This window comes from Rhipicephalus microplus, unplaced genomic scaffold, assembly GCF_043290135.1.
Source record: "Rhipicephalus microplus isolate Deutch F79 unplaced genomic scaffold, USDA_Rmic scaffold_15, whole genome shotgun sequence".
In the NCBI taxonomy this organism is placed as follows: Eukaryota; Metazoa; Arthropoda; class Arachnida; order Ixodida; family Ixodidae; genus Rhipicephalus; species Rhipicephalus microplus.
This window is the reverse complement of record NW_027464588.1, coordinates 16,231,146-16,253,673: the sequence shown is the minus strand read 5'-3', so window position 1 is coordinate 16,253,673 and position 22,528 is coordinate 16,231,146. Positions and strand designations below refer to the sequence as shown.

The window sequence follows — 22,528 nt, the reverse complement described above, 5'->3', positions numbered from 1 at the left end:
CTGTTCTGTATCTGCGACATTCCAAAAATATATGAACACTGTTCTTGCCGGTCTAACATGGCACACGTGCCTACTTTATCTGAATTAAGGTTTCGTGTTTTCTGCGACCTTTCGGGAGCACATGAAGCGTCTGCAGGCAGTGCTGGAAGCGCTTCACTCTGATAACCTGCAGTTGAAGCCAGAAAAATGCCACTTCCATAATAATAAATTGACGTTTCTTGGTCATGTTGTGAGTGTGGACGGTGTTTGACCAGACCCTGACGAAAGCTCCACCGTGACCTCGTTTCCTGTTCCACGTGATAAGAAGGCAGCAAGTCAGTTTCTTGGGGTCTGTGCGTATTATCGCCGCTTTATAGCCAATTTTTCTAGGATTTCTGAACCACTCATTCGACTCCTTCGTGAAGACGTGTACTTTGTCTGGGAAGAAGAACAGGACGCAGCTTTCTCTGAACTACGGGAGCATTTGCAGACACCACCAATTTTCGCTCACTTCGACTAAGACGCTGATACTGAGATTCATATTGACTCCAGTAACATGAGTCTTGGTGTTGACGTCGTCCAACTACAAGAGGGCACGAAACAAGTGATCACACTCTTTCCCGCGCCGACGTAAACTACTCCACGTCAGAAAAAGGGTGCCTTGTTGTTGTATAAGCCACGATGAAATTTATGCCTTACCATTAGGGACGCCTCTTCAAGGTAGTGAACGACCATCATTCGTTGTGCTCGTTAACCAACCTACGGGACCCATGCGGGCGACTGGCACGATGGCATCTTCGTCTGCAGAATTTCGATTTCACGATCACTTTCAAATGGGGCCGCAAGCAAGAATGTTTCGATTCGTTGTCCCATGCACCTGTAGAAGTTTGTGGCCCACGACAACAAAGACGACGGTGGTAACTACACTACCCTTACTACAACCGACCTGATTACACGACAGCGCGCGGGCGACGAAATACGCGCAGTTATCTAAAACTTGAAAGACGTAACTGTTCTATACCTCACTGTACTTCTCGAAGTCTGTCGTCATTCTGCCTGCCAGATGGGGCCTTGTATAAGAAAAACTCCAACGGCGATGAGAGACCTTATCTTCTAGTCGTGCCAACTGACATGTGTGACGACGTCTTTCTCGCCTGCCACGATGAGCCCAAATCTGGTCACTTAGGTTCCTCTCGAACTTTCGCTCGACAAGCGTACTACTGGCCTAAGCTTTACGCATCCGTTAAGCGATACGAGAAAATCTGCCGGATTGGTCAACGCCGCATATTCCTGCCAATGAAGCCCGTGGGGCTTCTTCAACCAATCGAACCACCTAGGGTGCCATTTGATCAAATAAGAATAGATTTACGTGGGCCATTTCCGCTGACATCTGCCGGCAACAAGTGTATCATAGCAGCCACAGACTGTTTGACGAAGTACGCTGAAACAAAGGCACTACAGCGCGCTACAGCAGAAGCGTAGTAAAAAGGGGCGTTGGGGCTTCATAGCCTTGGCTGTGCTGACACAGAAAGTTGTCGCAGAGTATAGTGAACACTCTTTTGACCCGTTTACCTGCGATAGAGGGGACACCAGAAAGCTAGCTGCTGCGCCCGCCAGAAGATTCGCCTCAGTGATTTGGCTTAACCCGGGCGTTGTTTGGCGTTGCGAGGGTTAGCAGAGCCAATCACGTTCGTGAATAGCGACGTCGCGCCTGCAACACCTACAATACGCGGGCCAGGGAAGCTGAATTCAAGCGTCGGAAGTGGAAGATCAAGGACAACAGTGCGAGAATAGAGAAGGTATGCTGGTAACACCGAAGAGACGTAAGCCAAGGAAGCGAAGTGCAAGCGTCTTCAACACGTCGGCAACACCGGCGAGACGAGAGTCAAGAAAGCCAAGTGGAAGCACCGACAGCGGAGGCCAACGCTGAGGAATCCTTGGCGTCGTCGTCATTTGGCAACGTCTCGAAAGCGTCACGCGCCCTCCACTGAAGCACCTACCCGCAACAGCAGGGTTACGCCGGGCGAACAGGAGGTGACGTGTAAAAACGATCAGGACCTTCTCAAAGACACTACTGGTCTGATTGCATTGCCGTGCGCATCGGTGACGTCTCAATCCTCGGGCTCTACGTCACTCCCAACCTGCCGAAGGAGGTTGGGATTGACGTAGAATCCTCCAGCGCTGTCTGGAGGAGATGCTGACTGATTGAAGCGAGGCGTGTTGATGTGCGCCTCTTATATGCGCGGGAGACTTCAACGTTTTTGTCAGTAGAGGAAGACGAGAATGGCTCGTCGATTACATGCTAGACGTGCACTCGCTGAAGTGCATGTCAGCGGAACGGAAATTACCCACCACGATAAAAAGGAATGCGCATCGATCTGGCCTTTGCCATTTTCGACGCAGAATGTCTGCAGGAACCTCTCAGCGTGCACTTCACCGATCACAAGGCGGCGATCATCACGGTGAAACGCGCGCCTGCTCCGGTTCAGCGCCCGTGTCCACTGTGAAGAAACGACCAGACCGACGCCAGCCATCGCTTGAAACGAATCTTCCAGCGCTCACCGCAGCACCCACGTTAGCGCCTTTCAATCCGTCACGCCACACGTGCGCAGCGCTTATGCTTCGCACCCCTTCAGGATTCTGTTCGGAGAGATGGTTCAAATTTTTTATTATTATAAATTTGAATCCCTCGTGCTTCTTCAACGTCCACCTAGAAATAAATACATTGGCCTATAGCTTTCCCACCTCCATCGGAAATGGGGCCGATGCAGAGGGGATAGGATCCCGAGACCTCCTGCTGACACGCGAGCACCATAATTATTAGACCACCATGGCGTGACTCAGATAGGACAGGTGCTATTACGAAAATTACGAAAAGTGGCTAAACAGTCTCTAAAATGCTTTGTTGGCCGATTGGTGTAGTTAGGTAGGAGCATTAACGTCAACCTATAATTTATACTTGTATTTAGGAATTTCCCACTATGTTCTTCACAGCATTTCCTGTCGACCTTTTCATTACAATGAGCTTCCAGAGTAACCGTGGCTCTCGCGGCAGTTTAGGTACCGCTACTTCAACAAAAACGACTTGATTCCGTAATACATTGCCGAGAGTGGCGTTTGTTCAAAAATGGCCCCTTGCTCATGCTTGTGTCCACCTAGCTCTGTACCTTCTTGTTGCCATTTTGACGTTCACAGTGCTTTCAATTCGCACTACTACACCCAAATTCTGAGCTCCTACTTTAAATACCTTCCTGAAGGGGCTTTGAAGGCTGAAGAACGAACATAATAAGGATAGCCTCGGGTAAATTTCGAACGGCTAGAAAACAACGTGCTTAGGTGAAGAAATTCTAGGTTACCTTATAGAGTATATGATCCGGATACTTTGAATTTGAAAAGGGTGAATGTGACTAGCGAGTATTTTTTTTTGTTCGTCTCGCCTTTCTTTTTACTCCGTTTGTGAAGTGTTGCATGCAATATGTCTGTTGAAGCGTCTATCTAGGAGGCATCCGCGTCGCCTTTCGCACTCATAAGATTTCGGAACACGGAACCTCTCAAAGGACAACAACAAAAATAGTGATATAATAATAAATAATAATATTATTAAATATAACAAATTAGGTAATAACAATAACATTATTAGTAATGAACTGACTGGTGATAAACTGACGGGTAAAGTGAATTCCCAGATCCTTCATCCCTCGTGTGTACGCCTCAGGCTAGGCTTAAAGCGCCATGATGACTAGTGGGCAGTTACAGCACTTCACCGTGACATCTTATTCAAAAACAAAAAGCACCAAGCCAGCGCGGGCCATGCAGCACTGTCACCGCGAATGCAGGAAGAGCGGAATTTCTGAAGACTTTTTTTATTTATGCATTATGTAACTGCTATGAGCACACTTGCAGTTTAGCGATTATGCCATAAATAACAATTCTTTGTGGTAGAAAGGCATCCACTGTGCTATTGTTCGTCATAACGCAATTGGCATTGTGTGATGCCCGGTTGTTCCTTTGCTGTTCTGGAACACTTTATTACTTATATTAACGCGATTTCTTTCTCAACATGAAAGTTGCCTAGTGTTAATCTGAAATGAAGTTTTACGCACGAGGTCTCAAGCACCGGTGTAGCTTAGTGGTAAAATACGGGGCTTGCAGACAGGGGGTCTGGTTTTGAATTCCAGTCGGGCCTCAGAGTTTTTGTTTACTTCGCTTGTGTCTTTTTTTTCACAGTGCGCGATTGCGAATACGAACACCGGCGACGGACAATTACGGCACGAAGGCTTTTGTGCTCTCATAATATCTTTCTCTGTAATACATCACTAATCACGTCATACACACCAATATCTTTACTGTGTACCTGCTCAAAATTGCTAGAACATATTATTTTTATGCACTTGTCAAACTTTCTGCAACAAAATAAATTGATTGATTGCCGGCAACATAATTTCCGTAAGGGAATGTCGACGGTTACCCAACTCCTTCAGACAATACACGAGTTTACCTCAGTCTTAGATAAACAGAGTCAAATCGATATAATTTTTTTGGACTTCCAGAAGGCATTTGATCGCGTCTCGCACCATAAGCTTTTGTTAAAATTAAAACCCATATTACAAAATAACTCATTTCTCTCATGGATAGAGTGATACTTATCGTATAGGAGTCAATGCGTATCAGTTGGCGGCTCGTGTTCACGCCCGGCGCCCGTGCAATCAGGCATTCCCCAAGGGTCGGTTCTCGGGCCAATATTCTTTATAGTTTATATAAATGATATCGTAAACAATATACTTGTCAAAATCAAACTGTTCGCGGACGATTGCATCCTTTATCAGGAAGTAAACACACCTGTCGACCAGGCATTGTTATGTAGTGCCCTGGACAAACTGCATAATTGGTGTGAAAAATGGCAGATGAGCTTCAATACTACAAAAACCATCTCAATGACAATTTCAAGAAAGAAGGCACATATTACTTTCCAGTATTCAATAAATGGTCGCTGTCTTAGTGCTGTAAATCGTTATAAATACTTAGGTTTAATAATCACTTCAGACTTCCGGTGGAATGAACATATCACTTTTCTAGAAATGAAAGCCATGCAAAAGCTTGGATATCTTAGAAGATCGTTACGACAGTCAACGCAAGAAATAAAACTATTAGCATATAAAACTTACATTTGTCCCCTTTTGGAATATGCGTTGCGTGGTCTGGGACCCATACACAAAAAAATATTGATAAGCTAGAAAACCTACAAAGAAAATCTGCTCGATTTATCTTTTGCTCATACAATCGCCTTACGTCAGTCACTGCTTTGCTTCAGACAGCGAACTTGGAAGCATTACATTTGCGGCGATATCGCGAAAGACTGAATTATATGTATCTGCTCTACCACGATAAGCTTGGCATTGATTCAAGTGCGTATATAGAAAAAGTTGTGCGACGACCCACGCGGGCGCATCACTCAAAAAAATTACAGGAATTTTCTTGCAGAACGAACTTGTACATGGGCTCTTTTTTCCCACGAACTGTACGCGAGTGGAATCGCCTCTCTGGTGGGATTGTGGAGGCGGCGACAGTGGCGTCATTCTTATCGGAGCTAAAAAACTTATAGCATGTCTTCCTGCCATATTTGTACTCTTTGTTTTGTGACGTTGCGTTGTTAGTACACAAGTTATGTTAGTACGCACTTATATAGGTATTATGCTATGCTCAATTGCATGTCATGCACTGTATAATTTTCTTTTTACCACGTTAAAACCTGTGTGTCCGCATCATTCTCTGTGTGTAATATATCGTGAAAATGTTCAGCGTGCTATATCTATATATGTTACCCACTCCTGCTTATGGCTTCACTTTAAAGCCAGCAGAAATTCTGTAAATAAATAAAATAAATAAGTAAACATTAGTAACTGTCTGAAAACATGAAACTTACTACCAAAGTTTGTATATAGCTGCAGTGGTTATTACCCCGGGAAATACTGAACTGAAAATTACGAACACAAAGATACCAATATAGTCATGCAAAAAAAAGCCATCAAGCTGCGCATGGGCAGTAGTTATATGGAACTCAATCAGCTAACAAGGGAATTCGGACACAGCCATTCACCTTTTGGCGCCCTAGAGTGCGTTTGCGAGTTTTTTAAATAGATGGTTCCAACGACTCATGGAAGGTCAAAGTGAGTCAAAGCCGGTACATTATATAGGTGGCAGCCATTACATTATATATTGGCAGCCTGGTACATTATATAGGTGAATAAAAATAAAAAAAATAACACGGGAAACATTGGGTTCATTCGCACGTGTGCTTTGATGAACAAAACGTAGGGGCAATAGGCGTTAGTCCAGCGTTCTTTAGGTCCAACAGACGAGTTAGAATGAGTTAAACAAAAACAGAAACATACAAAAGATATTCTAGCTAGACAAGATAATTGCTTCCTACTGAACGTGCGATTCAAATTGCGAGAGTTAATCTTTCGTCACCTTTTTACCGGGCTATTTGTTCCGATCCACTACAGTTAATTCTAGGAAAGAAAAAATTTCGTACGTTTCGCGAATGGTGTTACAGCTAGTGAGTTCCTTTGTCTGGTATCGTTACCTGACAAATATAGAAGGTGTGACGGGTCAATCTTGTATTGACCTTTCATTAGTCAAAGGAAGAATTTTAAATGGCATACACGAGAAGAAAGAATTATGTAATTGAGCCAGCTTTGGCAAGCCGACCTGTTTTGAAGCCACCAGTGTCGGCCCAACATGTGACATTTCACTTCAAGATCAAGTACGCAACGATCCTTGCCGATACAGCGGCGGGCTGTGGAGTATGGCACGTAGCAGATTTCATTTTAAATCCTGTTGTTCGGTGCAGACCAGCTAGCTCACGTAAGAGGTTCAGGAACTAAACGCCACAGAGGCCACTAAAACCCTGCGCACGCTCTGACATTTTGATCATGTGTTGGACCGACACGGTGGGCTTCACTCGTGTGATGATGCACCCTTCCTTTTTCTTTCTTCCTTCAGGCCCTGCCGAGACCGCAGCTGCAGCCATCAAATAAGGCGTCCAATGCTCAACGATTTGAAATAAAGCGGCTGTTGTCGTCCTGTCTACTTTATTGGGTGTATTTGTGCGTCGACACCTGGGAGTGTTTGTCTGCGCTGCTCGTAGCCCTGATGGTCGCGTGCGGAATACTCATGTTTTTCCTCCTGTGTCTAAACGAAAAGTGAATTCTTCGCGTTTCGTAATTACGCAACATCATCGGTGGGGACCCACCTGCCCTAGCGATGCACCACAATAGGCTGCGAAGAAGGTGATGGTCATGGAGACCTTGCCGAAGCGCAGAATCCTAGAGAGCACGGCGAACAGCGTCTGGCCGGGCACCACGACGCCGACGAGCACGTAGGCCACGTTGGCCATCTCCCCGCCCTGGTAGTACATCTGTAGGGGCCCCACGCAGACGTGTTCCCCGAACGGTATGTCTCCCAGTGGCGTCACCCGGTTCAGGTAGCTGGACAAGCTGCAGCTAAAGACAGCCGCCAGGTTGCCGCCCAGCGCTGCAATCGGTAACCATCAGACACGCGGAGCAGAGTATTTCACGGTTGATTCGATCGTGATTCGAAACGAACTTCTTACCCGTAAATGTTTTATGCTGGGGTACACCACCGCTCCACTCACGCCTTTTCATCGAGGGTAATAGGTTGTGAAATATACCCGCACAGATGACCAAGAAAAACCCAAAGAAAAGAACAAATTGTTCAGTCACCACTAGTCACACCTATGACACCTATATATAGCTCTGCAGCATGCGGAGTGAAGCGACTCTAACACGAACGCACATTAATTAGCGCACTAATGATGAGCTATTTATGCACGTTATTTTCTGTTGACGGTGATCATAAGTTGGTGGCACTTCAGCGTGTTCACATTTATTAACTGGCGAGATAGTGAGAAGTGTGCGCTTTAGATATAACTTTAGAAGTCATCGCTCTTCCTCTGAATGTGTTCTCACGGTCAGCACGAGTGAGCACGCCTCTGCAAGACGGTAATTGCCGCTCATGCAGGCCTGCCCTTGATGCGGGTGGTTTCAACGTTTCACAGCTAGTTTGTGTGTAAGTTACGGAGAGCACAAATGCCGATTCACTCACAGCAGTGGCTGCCTTTACGAAAGGAGTGCACTGCTGAAAAATTAAGAAGCAACAATTGTGTGAGCTGCTGATTCTTACTGGTCCTGTGTATACTTGAGCGTTCATTTCGTACGCGTTCCTTTGTGTCTGAGCAGCCCGCTATTAGTGAGAAGCTAGTACACAGTTCTTAGTTGGCGCTCGTCCTGTTGTATGTCCGTTTTGTGCGCCTGTTCTGCTTGAGCAGCGCGCGGCAAGTTTCGAGCTACATGCCGTTCTTCAAGTTACCTTGAATAAGCTGCTGCCGCCTTCATTCCTTCGCCGTTGTGAAAATGCGCAGTAATTGTTCAGATACCTCTGTCAAGATACGTTTACCTTTCGGGTAGAAGCCTATTCTATGAAGGAAGGAATAGCCAATACCTCTTTCTTTGATTTTATAGCCAGTGCAAATGCATACTCCTCAACGGAAGCCATCGGTCCACCTTAGTTCGGGGAGTGGTAGTGATGTGTCGCCACACGTGGAGCTGCTTGCGTCACACGCTCGTTCAAGCACTTTCTGTTGTAGATATATTGAACACATTTATGTCTGAAATATTATACCTATGTCCGATTATTTTTATTTCGTGCCCCTTGGTTTGTGGCTCAAAGCCTTGCCGATGCCACCTCACGGTGCTCTTAAAGTCAGTGCATGAAGTAGTGTCGTAATGATGCTTCCCCATTGTTTGCTTACATAGCGCCATGAACGCCGACATGCTATCTCAGAACAACGTAGCATTTACAGAGGCAGCGTGAGCGCCAACATTCTGAACACCAGGAATGTAAGACACCGCTCACGAATCTGTACACAACCGAACAAAACGATACTTCGTACGATTTGCGTCGTGAGGCACTACATGATAGGCTATTTCCCTGCATAACCGCATAGCATGCTTCCTTTGTGGTGAAGCAAACTTTGCTCTTGCAACAGTACAACTTATTTAAAATTCGACACTGTTCTTAAGAAGTGCAGTGAGTGCAGCTTGTTCTGTCCAGAGCAGCAAAAAACAAAAACCCGAGGAACAGCACCTGGACAGGGTAAAGCACAATTGCAACACTTCTCGATAATAGTGCCGGATTCTCTATTTGCCTACACATACAGAAAGCAAAACACTGCAGCCAACTTACCCGTAGCTTCACTGCAGAGACACTGTGTTTTAAAAGACGATGATGCAAAAGCCCCACTTAGTGTTGTCACTGTGTTTCAGTGCTAGTTTCATAAGCGCCTGCGGAAGGCACTCTGTGAAGGGCCGGCCGCGTGCATGGTGCACGTGTTCAAGGTGCCATGGGAACGGACGACTTAGTACATGTGTCCAAGTACTAACAAACCGTATGTGGGCTGTCACTCAGCATGGTCTACAGAGTATACAGCAATCTGCATTTTTAGCCATCTACAGCATCAACCCTAGATTTAGCCCACAGGTACGTCGATGGGGAGCACCCTTCTAGCACCCATTTGAAAGGGTGTTATAACATCACAGCACCTTTATTTAAAGGGTGCACTCGTTACACCCTTTAAAGTTTTTGCTCTGCACCCTTTCCTTAAGGGTGCTGAGCTCTGCACCCTTCCTCAGCACCCTTTTTTGAACACCCCATAGGGAGCAAACGGTGCTCGTCTGGCGACAAGCTCATTTACACCCTTAAGGGTGAGATTTGGTTAAGTGTGCACAAGCCAAAGCTAGGCGATGGGCAAGAGCTGGAGATGGCAACGAACGGCAAGATCTGGCACATCTGGCTGGCATATCGCAAAAATAGGAAAGGCAATACATAAGCGCTATTTATTTGTTTATTTATTTACTTCACTCTATAGTTATCACTGATAGAGACTTTCAATTGAAGCCCTGAACCTATGATGCAGCCGTGTATACAGCTGAAAAAGTAGCTGTTTAAAGCCATCGCGTAGAATGGGGTGGATTCCAGTGTTGAAATAGCCTGACTCAGCATTTACTGAAGAAAGGTGCAGGGCGATTGGCGGATAAGCGAAGACTGCGTAATCCAGGATGTACCCACCGAAGCTGCAAAAACGCATGCACAATTAAAGTTGCTAGCAACTTGAATTTAGGAGCTTCCGTACGAAGAGCTTCACAAATTGTCGGGTAATGAAACCTGGAGCCTCTTCCAATATTTCACATTGCCATTACCGAATTCTATTCAATTATCCTTAATTACGAGACGGTATTATTGGTGACATGGGAAATGTTGAATGTCTGAAATTAGGAGTGCTTTTAGTTTTATTTACTTTCGTTTGTTGTGGTTTTGTTGTTGCCCCGCTTTGTTTGGTTATTTGAGGGTTTATTTTTTAATAACAATTCTTTTTATTGAATTTCACATAATTGCAGGTAGAAGACACATCATATTGCTACATACAAAACATAAAAAGAAATAGAGAACAAAACAAAAGAGAATGATCCCATAAATTGCATTCGCACAGAATAACTTAGAGACTGCTGCAAATGCTTGAATGATATGTTGTATTCAGCACCCCAAAGCCACCATATGATTATTAGACGCACTGCAAGGAAGGACTCAAAAAATATCGACCACCTGGGGTTCTTTTACGTGCATAGAAATATCAGCACGTGGGCCTTCAGGATTTTCGCCCCCACCGACAATGCAGCCACCGCAGCCGGCAATCGAACTCACCACCTGCCAGTCAGCAGACGATTTCCTCAGCAACTAGAACCCCACAGTAGGGCCTGCTGCCAATGCTGTACAATGGCGTTAGTAGAGAGAACAGCAGCAGTGACAGAAAGGAAAGCCGATTTAGACGTAAATTATGGGGAGAAATTTCACCTGAATTAACGCAAAAGCTTCGAGTGTAACACTCGCTTTCCTAAGGAGCAATGAGTGCGTTCTCTGCACACTTACCTTGAGACGGTGAGTGCGATAATAATTGGCAGCCACCCGACGCGCAGCACTTCCCGGGAGACGTTATTGCGTCGGGCCAGAACTATCCACATTGGCAGCAGGAGCAGGCACGACACGATCACCAGCGGCGCCAGATCTGCATAAGGTCATCAAGCGCATATTGTATGCAGAAGCGTGGGAAGTGGGGCAGTCAGTGCTGCCTTGTGGTGCAACCACGCATGAAAAGACGGGAGCGCATAAAGAAAAGAGAGATGAAAGTGAGCTATATTATACGTAGATGAATCAGCAATATTGCTACAGCAAGACTTTTGAAGTTATGCACAACTGATGCACACAGCTTTTAGTGAATAACTGCTGGCCTTTGTTCGCAACACTTTCTTGTCCGTTTACTCAGGCACATTTAATTATATACTATCAATGTCAAGTTGCCCAATCCACCCACAGCTCGTGTTCTGAACGCACGCAAAACTTAGCTTAGAGCGGTCGCACTTGTGCCTGAAGCCTACGCGTATAATACCACAACTTGCACCATCAGAACCAATGGTGTCAGTATAGTAACCATTGTGATCAATCGATATCAACTATTCTTATAGCAAGTGGGTCCGAAAGTTAACCGAACACCTGGAGCACGGCGGCAAGCACGTAAGCGTGTGCGCAGTGAACAAGCGTAGTGTAACTTGCACATTAACGCATATCAACAGGCTTTACTTTACTTTTGCAAGAACTGGTCTTTACAATGCTGATAAAAGTTCACAGATCTCACGTACGGTGGGAATCGATGAAATGCGAAGCATGAATGAGAAAGGTTAATATGTCACTTTGAAATCAGCACAACGTGACGAGTTGAAGGCAAATGATGCCTTCTATGACTTCCGTGTCATGACTATCATGTTTGGATGTGACGTTTACCTTCGTCATCTATTGACGTCACAGGATACCAAAGTTAGTATATGTGGCGCTAGCGAAACGGTGGCGAGCGCGCTAAGAGCGTGATATGTTGTCATGCTCTTACATGACACGCGGGTCAGGATTATTATGTTTAAACCAGTCATATATTTAGTCATTCATTGACGTCACGTAACACCAAATTTGGTATATGTAGAGCTATCAAAACGACTGCGAGCGCATCATGAAGGGCCCAATATACTCCAATAGAGCATTGACGCGAACCCGATGAACAGCGACGCTACGTTAGAAAAACACGAGCGCTCTATAGTCTGACGCCGGGCGCGACCGGTGCGATCAGCGTCCGTCAGTGCGGCCCGACGGCAACCGGTGTAAACTGCGACATGCTGAGTTTCGCGCCAATGCGTTACCCAAACAACACTGCCTCTCTCTCTTTTCGTGATGGAGGGATGCCGAAAACGCTGAAACGCACATGCGTCAAAGCGATGCAACACGGCGCGTGCCTGCGAGTATATGGCAGCACCAGTGCCTGGCGTGGCAACGCCGGCGTGACGCGACAAAATGAACGCCAGCGAGCACGCGCACCGCTACACGTCGAAATGCATTAGCGCCTTAACTCTGACATGTAGTCATGTTTTTACATGACACGCTTCTCATGATTATCATGTTTGCACCAGTCACATACCTTCGTCATCCATTCACGTACCGTAATCGCAAATTTGGTGTATGGAACGCTTGCGAAAAGGCCGCGAGGGCATCATGAGCGTGGCTTATAGTTCTGTTGTTACATGACAGACATATCATGATTTTCATGTTAGGGTCTATCTCTTGTATTTGCCATGCAATCATGTCATGCCATACCAGTTCTGCAAGAAGCCATGTGATTGAAACCACCGCAAGAGCTGCAGGACCATGAAATGTAAATCATGATATTCATAACACACGTGATATGATTTTCATGTTATGACTAGTCAGATATGTTCTTCATATAGTCATGTTTTGCCATACCAAGTTTGGAATCGATACTCGAAACGGCCCGTAGAGCTAAATGTCGTAGGTGGCTAGATAGATAGATAGATAGATAGATAGATTGATAGATAGATAGATAGATAGATAGATAGATAGATAGATAGATAGATAGATAGATAGATAGATAGATAGATAGATAGATAGATAGATAGATAGATAGATAGATACGCCCAAAGTCATCGAATTTCGCTAAGAAATGCTTCGCATTTAAATTGGTCGTGGCAAAGACGCACATGGATGGTACAGCATTAAAGACGAGTAGCCGGAGAGCAAGAAAAGCGTGGTCAGGTCGCCGAACGAAGCCGCGATGGCCGGCGCGATGTTGTCCGGGTTTTTCTCGCACTTCGTGGACAGCACCACGACCGTGGACATCACGAAGCCTGCGTGAACAATAAATACAGGAATTGAAAAAGCGCTCTTCCAGAGTACAAAACGTCAGCTTTCTATATTTCATAGGGCAGCATGTAGATAAATGTTCGTAATTGTTCAATTTGCAAACAATGTGGATAAAAAGAGCCTCTGTTGACATTTCCTTGTTTAGGTTAACTACTGCGCTCAGATGAGTGTACTGAAAAGCAGTGAAGGGGATCTTTATGTCGCGGCTTTGACTTCGCCTTACAGCCTTGCGAAGCGATATCTCTAAAAAAATTTTCCTTCAGGTCGTCAACGTTTTTTTTCATTTGTTCAGTGATATGAAGCTGAGCTCACACTTTCCAATGCCCGTGTTAAGTTTATTAGTTAGGTTATACTCCTAAAATTTCATGAAAAGGCGCTATTTGCTCGCTGTCTTCACAATTGGTTTTTCTGTAGCGGCAGGCATCTTAAGAGGGTGTAAGATATCATTTAAAACAGTAATTAGGCAATAAAATTATTTGCTTTTTAACTACTGTAGTTAGACAGTTAGGTCAAAAGGCAGAATTTAAGCCCCTTATGCAAAAACCCGATGTCTGCATTGAGAGTTTACAAAAACGATTTGTAATATAACTGCAAATGAATAAAGTTATCCCCAATTCTGCGGTGAAACCAAAACCTAAACGCAAAAGAGCGAAACCAAAATGAGGGGGCGGTATATAAACCATCTACCGAATCCTTTGTGTGGGTGTGTAACCTGCATAGTTATTACAAGAGACCCTTTTTCCAAAATCTACAAGCAGCAATGTGTTCTTCACATCAAGGACTTCAAATTATCCATTTCACTTAACTACTTGACCCCGCTAATTGAAAAGGTGATTAATGCAAGTTTCCTAAGTACTATTTCAAATTATGTAGTGAACCTTCTAAAATGCCTTTGGCTACAGAGAAGACTATGTAGACATTGAGCAAATAGCGCATTTTGCTGATCTCTAAGCAATATTAGACACATTTTTCAAACGCCCTGCATAAATACGTGAAGTAATGCGATATGAATGGAATCCACTAATTATGTGCACATGGATATTTTAAAATAGTCACGCACAAACGACAGAACATGGATGATTGACACTTTACCCTATCCGCTTGAGGAAGCGTGACCGTTCGTACAGCGCGAAAGCTCCCGATATAATAAGCCAGCCAACTCATATGCCTCTGTGTAAAATGTTCAAGATATCAACCTAGTGTATTAAAAGGCGATTGTCGAAATGAGTTCTAATACAGTTTTCCGTCTTTATAATTCAGCTCCTATCGTGCCTTCTAGTTTTATTGGTTTTAAACCCCTGCGGTATACAATTCTGCGGGCACCGGAATAGAGCACCGCAATATGTATGTGCATTTTCACATGTGTGTCATCACAACAATATTCCTCATTTCTTGATGACTACGAATTCGCTCGCTTTTCAAATTTGTTTATGTTATGTAACACACCGTGCCTATTTCTAGTTTTGTCAACTCAATATTTATGTGTGAATTTCTAAACTTCTCAAGAATATTTTTAAATGCTTCAAACTCTCATTACTTGTTTTTGTCCCCTGCTCCCATATGCAGTTCTTCGGTGATTGAGGCTATGTAAAACAAATACGCAACTGAGAAAGAGACTGGCAGTGTTGACAGCGGCCAGCGCTCCAGCGTAGAGGACGGCGATGTGGGAAGGGTCCCAGAGACCGTCAATTGCCAGACCTTTCAGGACGGCGAGTGAACATGTCAGGAAGGTCGCCACTGTCGACTGGCACTGCACGTAAACATAGATCGACAAAACAAGGGGTGGCTCATTCAGACTCATCAAAAAATAGCAGATGCCACGTACAGTGGGAACCGATGACATGCGAAGCACTAACAAGGAAGGTCAATATCTCCCTTTAAAACCAAACTGACGTTACCAGACGGACGTAAATTGTGCAGTACCCGACTTCAATCCATCATTGCTATATTTAAACGTGTCATATACCTTCGCTCTCTATTCACACCTCTTGCTACCAAATTTCGTATATGTAGATCTAGCTAAACGGCCCTGAGTGCGCTTTGAGCATGGCATGTATTCATGTTTTACATGACACGCATGTCATGATTATCATGTCTGGGCGTGTCATTTACCTTCGTAGTCTGCTCACGTTGCGTGATACTGAATTTGGTATATGTGAAGTGAGCGAAACGAGTGCGAGTGCAACACGAGCGTGGAGTTTAGCCATGACTTTCATGATATGCATGTCACAGTTTCCAGGTTAGAATCATCGTCATGCAGTTATGGGATACCCTACCAGTTTTGCAATGTGTCATGTGAACGAAACGACCGCAAGAGCAGCAAAAGCATGTAATCTAAATCATGACATTCATGACATAGCTATCAAGGTTTTCATTTTATGATTAGTTACATATGCTCGCCGTAGAGTCATGATATCGCATATTAGTTTTGGTATTGATACCATCATTTAAACGGCTTGGAGAGCTAATAGTCGGAGATTATATAATGGAGATTGTATAATGTATTGATTGATTGATTGATTGATTGATTGATTGATTGATTGATTGATTGATTGATTGATTGATTGATTGATTGATTGATGGATGGATGGATGGATGGATGGGTGGATGGGTGGATGGGTGGGTGGATGGGTGGGTGGATGGATGGATGGATGGATGGATGGATGGATGGATGGATGGATGGATGGATGGAAGGATGGATGGATGGATGGATGGATGGACGGACGGACGGACGGACGGACGGACGGACGGGCGGACGAACGGATGGATGGGTGGATGGATGGATGGATGGATGGATGGATGGGTGGGTGGACGGACGGACGGATGGATGGACGGATGGATGGATGGGTGGGTGGGTGGGTGGGTGGGTGGGTGGTTGGGTGGATGGGTGGAAGGACGGACGAACGGACGGACGGACGGACGGACGGACGAATACGCTCAATGTCACTGTACTTTGATAAGAAATGCTTCACTATAAAGAAAACTTTCTCATTCAGGGCTCACTAAAACCTGGACTCACAAATTTTTTCTCAACAGGATTACCTTGGACTCAAGCTCATGGCCAGAACAGACTATTGTGAGTCTGAATGAGTTGAATAATGAATGGGTGATTCAACCTCTGCAGGTAAACAGGTGATTAGTAATGACCTCACTTTCCAGCCCAAACAGCACTGAACGAACAAAATACTAGATACTGTAGTTATGATTTAAATATTTTCACACACTATGTTTGATATGGCGTGAATCTCAAGGTGATACAGTTATGAACGGAGAAAACTCGAAGAATAGGTTACATAGTAGGATAGTTATCGCGAGTGAAAACTTGACAACAATGTCTGACACCACTGTTTATGCGATTTCTTTATGTGGTTGAGGCCTCGTGATAAGCGCGCAAGCGGCACTACGCTGACGTCAAGCGTGCATGCGGAAATAAAGACGAAAGCGCTGGGTTCATGTGACCTTAGTCTTTTACTTCAGTTCCCAGTTGCTGCTTCTCAAGTGTCTAGATTCGCTAAAGAAAATGTTTCATGTGTGATCTCGCCGGACTAATCTCGACATACTCAACTTTTATATTGATACGCATACTCCACTAGTACACTTATTTCCCAATTTCTGCTCTGTCCACTCATCGATTTCAAGCTGTACTGGATTAGAACTACAGTAGCAGCAATCTTTGACAATAAGAGGTTGTTGCCATGTTTTTCCTTTCAGGTTAGCGTTTACTTTGAAGGTTGTTTTTAAACACAAAAGAGTTTTATGCTGGAGTTCACTAAGATTTCAGTGACGTATTTACGTCACGGAAATGACGTCGAAAAAATATTCACAATCAGAGAACAAAAAAAAATTTTTTTATAGACAATTGAAACCATCACACCTAGGTTTAGAACAACATATTCTGGGCACACTTTCCCCTGTGCCATAGTCACATGTTTTGTACGCTTTTAAAAATGCGTCACTTATATGTACCACTGTCCTTTCATGTTCTTGGTATAGAGCAGCAAGGCAATATGGCCATCGCATCTGCCATTAGATTCTTCAACGCGTCGTTTCTAAGCATTCATACCATTCGGTGTGTTCCGTTGAAATGCGATTTTGTCAACGGTTTAACACACCCCCAGGTGGCGCCCTTACCCTTACCCCATTCAGTTTGGACTGGCCCGGTGAATGGACATGTTTTGGGCGCTCCCAATTGACTGCGGGGATAAGTGGTTTTGCATTTTTCGAGCTTGCTTTTATAACTGTATGCAAGAGTTAAAACCTATGTAACACCTATTGCATTGCACGGCGTTTTCGGGGTCAGTCTCCAGGTATTTACTTGTTTGTGTGTGTGTTTGTGTTTTTCCTCTTGCCACCTCATGGGAGACGTGCAGGTACACCGAACACGCAAATTTGTGTAGTAGAGCTTAGACTTCCTTTTTTCGTAGGGCAAGGTTTGTCGTATGCCGTGTTTTGTAATTATCGATTGGGACAATTCATAAGGACAATTGGTGTCAAAAAGACATGGTTTAAAAGGCTGTAAAATGTTCACGATGTGAGGTGGGTTTGAAAATTGACCCAAGTGCAGACGCGAATGAAGTGGAGGCTGCCGCCAAGTGTAGGCAATGTGAGATCAAGGCAAAAAATGGAGAAAATCATGGTTGTCCGGAGTAAACTGCTGATGAGAATCACCGAGCCGGAGATCGCGTTGGCGACAGAGCAAGAGAAAACGAAGGCTGAGAGAAAGGCTCAAATACACCGAGGAGGCACTAGCGAAGGTGAGCAAAGGAGCAGCTGACAGAGAGAATGGTAGGGCACTGGACACAAGAACGGCGGAGAAAAAAGAGCAAGGAAGTTTGGAAAAAAACCGCTTCTGTCGGTTCAATGGTCACAAAAGCTAGCTTCAGCGAAGTAGTGGTGGGGCTGGAAGGGGACACAGCAGCTGGCGTCACAGGTGCAAGAGACACCCCCCCCCTCCCGGTGCAGGATGCTCCAGCTGAAAAGTCGCAGCACGTGATAATCGCCGAGCACTAGAATGGAATTCGATGCGCAGAAGCAATCAAAGAAAGAGCAAGAGGTGACAAAAAGGTCGCAGTAGGAACGTTCCCAGGACGCAAGCTGCAAGCAGTCATGAGGCAAGCGAGCGCAAAACTTAAAACTACAGCTTATAGACGAAACCTCGTGATAAATTCGAGTGGTTTAAGTGATGTCTTAAATGTAGATACGGCAGGACTAGCGACCACACTGGCAAAAGGAGTCGATGTTATGTGCACCACTTCTCCTCAGGTACAGGTAGTGATATGCACGATACCGGAGGTACCGGTGCGTGACGGCAACCTGCAAAAAGTGGTTGTCAACGCAAACCAAGAGATATGACGAATTAGTCGAAAGAAAGGCTTTGAGGTTGTGGAAATAACCTGAGAGGTGCATAGATGGGGTTCTTTCCAACGAGACAGAATTCACTTCGATAGGAGGCTAGGCCAAGAGGTGGCTTAGTGACTTGCAGGACGCGCAGTAGCTTTTTTGGGGGGCAAGCAGGCCCTTAGTGGTGCAGGATAGCTAGTATCAAGGAAAACAACCAGGGGAGTTCTTTGACAGGTTGTATAGACACAAACGATTCCAAATAGGCATCAATATTTAAGACACGTAGAGTCTGGGGCAGAAGTCGACGTAGCCACGAGGGCCGAGCCAATTTGCGCTTAGGGTGTATTAACATGCAGGGTGGCAGGAATAGGCTGGAGTGGGACAAGGTAGAAGAACAGCTAAGGAATGAGAGGCCGATGGTATATGGTTTTGAAGAAACACATCTTAGGGGCATGGAACAACCTCCTAACCATCCGACTATACGCGGGAATATCTTAATAGAACAGATGGCCGCTGAAAGGCGGGTGGTATTGGAACATTCATTCATAAAAGCACCGACTGGCAAAGGGTTAAGCAGGCATGCAAGGAACATTTATGGCTAAAAGGAAAAGTGGCAGGGCAAGTGATGCTCCTCGGTTTTGTATACTTGTGGACAGGGGCAAAAAGCAGAGAGGAAGTCAATAAACGGTGCAGTGCAGAGGAAATGACTTTGACGAACTAGGAGAAGAGTTTGAGGTATTTATATGATGAGATATGAATGCGCACATAGAACATATGGATGGATATACTGATCCAACAGGCAGAATGCTAATGGTTGTGTGTGAAAGACATGATTTAATCATTTGCAACAGCACCGAGAATTGCGAAAGGCAGATAAAATGGGAGGTGGGAAGGCTGAAGCCGACGATAGATTACGCATTAAGGTCACAAAGGATGTATGATCGGCTAAGGGTGATGAACATAGACGAATTTGGGTCCAGAAGCTTAGGCAGTGATCACAAGCCTATCAAGCTGAGTTTTGGAAAAAGAAAGAAATCGGAAAGGCGGCATTGCGAGCAACCACACGGTAATATTTATTCAGAAATGCAGATAGAAAAAGCAGCTGTAGAGATTGAGAAAATATTCACCGAGGATATTAAAGCAAAGTGGACGTACACAAATATACCTCGATAGTTTGAGTTAGAGCTTGCTAAGGTACGAGTCAAATCAGCCGGGAAAAGCAGACGCAAGCCCAAGAACTGGCGGATTGATGAAGGTAAGGGATCTATAGAAAGACATCAGGAAGCTTCCAGGGAACACAGCTATGCTAACCAGAGGGGTGAAGGGATCCATAGTAAGACATCAGGAAGCTTCCAGGGAACACAGGTATGCTAACCAGAGGGGTGAACCGGAAGATGATGTGAAAATAAAGTGGGATAACTTTTTCAGCTCCAGAAGGAAGCACCCAATTTGATCAGTGAAAAGATAAGATGGGGCCCCAATGAATGGCGGAAGTAAACAGGAAGGTTAGAAAGGCAGCTGCAAACCTTTAGAACCATCTCAATTCTTTGAGTAATAAGACAAGCATAAAACAGAGGTTTATAACTACAGTTAAAGGGGTCAGACTAGAAGGGGATGAGGCAATGGGATTCATAATAACAATGATGACAGCAAAATTTAAACACTAAGACAGCACTGCATGCACCGTACAAGATGAGGATGGACCAATTAGCTAAGTGGCTCCCCTGGGACAACGAGAGTGGTAAAGGGCAGAAAAAAAGAGTTCCTAATAGCACATCAACAGGCCCTGACGGCATTCGACTCATGGATAATAAAGAAACTAGGACCAAACTCTAAGCAAACAATAAGAGAGGCAGCGAGCAAAGCAATAATGGATGGTGCAGCCCCCGATGGGTGGAAGCTAAGCAGGATGAGCATGATCTATAAAGTAAAGGGGGCTAAGCCGATACATACTACTACCGTCTCATAAGAGTGAAAACAGTAGTTTACAGGCTGGTGATGCAGATAGTAAAGAAAAGTTTACAGCCATGGGTGGACAACGACGAGGTGCTAAAGAACAACAAAATGAGTTTTGTAAACGAAGAAGGTTGGAGGACAAACTGTTTTCATTGATGCATTGTAATAAAATAGGAAAAAAGAACATATGCCGCCGTGGCTGACTTTTCTAGATATCAAGAGAGCTTACGATAGTGTGATTCAAGAAGACTTCTGAAGAATACTGGACACACTAGATGTGGTAGATGGAATACCAAATCTCTAAAGGACATTTTTAAAAGTATCAAAGTAGTTATCAAATGGGAAGAACAGGTATCTGAACCTATTCAGATACGACGCGGGCTTGGACCGGGATATCCCTTGTCACCTTTGTTATTTATGCTGTATCTCCAGATAGTAGAAGCCAAGTTAGAGGAGAGTCGACTCGGATTCAGCCTCTTTTTTGCCAAGCAAGAGAAACACATTGAACAGTCATTACCAGCATTGATGTATGCAGATGATATAGTAATAATAACCGACAACAAGGGATATCTGCAGAGATTGATAGACATATCTGATAATGAGGGAGATATGGTAAATTGGAAGTTCTGCATTAAAAATTTTGCAATCATTTTTATTGATAAGAAAGCCAGTGATCATAGGATACAAGAAGTCACGCAAGAAATAGTAGATAATTACGAATACTTGGGCATATGAATAAATAACGGGGCTAGGTACCTAAGAGAGCACGGAAGATACACAATAGCGAAGAACACCAGGAATGGAGCTGTAATGAAAAATTGGGCACTGCTGAACTACAATAGGTATGACGTTGCGAGAGGAATTTAGAAAGGTGTCATGGTCTCGGGTTTGACGATTTCGGCAATGCGGTCTTGTGCATGAAACCAGAAGTTCAAGCAAGATTGGAAAATAAACAAAGCGGCATTGGTAGACTTGCTTTGGAAGCATACGGGAATACCCCAAATCAGCGGGTACACGGAGACATCGGATGGACATCGTTTGAATGCAGGGAAGCTAGCAGCAAAAGTACAATTTGAGGAGCAGTTGAGAAAAATGGGAGAGGAGCGTTGGATTAGGAAAGATTTCAGGTACTTGTACATGACGATGAGAAAGTCGATAATTAATGAAGGAAACGAACTCAAAATTGTCAAGCAGGTATTAGACAACAGCAGAATGCAACGATTAAAAAGAAGGGGAAGGAAACAGAGAAGGGACATGTGAAAGATGGGATTGCTTACGAAATCATCACTGGAGACCAACCGAACTTTCCAGAAGTAAATTGCGAAGGAAAAGATGTACGATATTTCTCGAGGTATTTCTCTGCTCTGCGAGGCTAGAATGGGACACTTGCCGACCAAGACGTACCGAGTATATTTGAAGGCACAGACACGGTATGTATTGCGTGTGGAGAGCAGGAGGAAACGGCTGAACCTTTGATAATGCTTTGTAAAGGACTTCGCCGTATAGCCGAAGATACTGGCGCCGATTATTAGGGTCGAAGCTCCTTATAGCGGCACGCATTCATCCCTCGTATTCTGTAACAAGTATAACATTTTGACCTCCAAGGTGGTGCCGGTGAGAGACTTCTTCTGTGCGTTTTTGAACAATAAAAATAGTGCTCAATGTACATGTCAATGGCTGCTAATGGGGAATGAGAGACAGGAGCATTCGGCTTTTAGTTAACGCGCAGGCTGCGATCAACATTAGCAGCCATTGGCATGTGCATTGAGCACTATCTGACAAGAAAGAGATGCTACGTTATACTGGCTGGGTGTAACCTCCTTAGCTTTAGAAAGGTTTAGCGAGCGTTGAGCCGCAGTGCCATGAATACAATGAACTTGTATATACCACGAATGAACTCGAGGTGGTTAAAAAT

At 44.6% G+C, this 22,528-nt stretch overlaps 1 protein-coding gene across 1 annotated transcript in view; it reads right to left on the bottom strand.

Annotated features, from left to right (window-relative positions):
* Window positions 1–7,216: 7,216 nt before the first annotated feature.
* Window positions 7,217–22,528, bottom strand: part of LOC142784600 (solute carrier family 41 member 1-like) — a 33,355-nt gene continuing 18,043 nt past the window's right edge. Inside the window, exons 6-9 of the mRNA XM_075883021.1 lie at window positions 13,155–13,301; window positions 10,987–11,122; window positions 10,057–10,133; window positions 7,217–7,512 (exon numbers count right to left, since the gene is read on the bottom strand). Coding sequence (XP_075739136.1) covers window positions 7,217–7,512; window positions 10,057–10,133; window positions 10,987–11,122; window positions 13,155–13,301 — 656 coding nt within the window. The remainder of the gene's footprint in view (window positions 7,513–10,056; window positions 10,134–10,986; window positions 11,123–13,154; window positions 13,302–22,528) is intronic.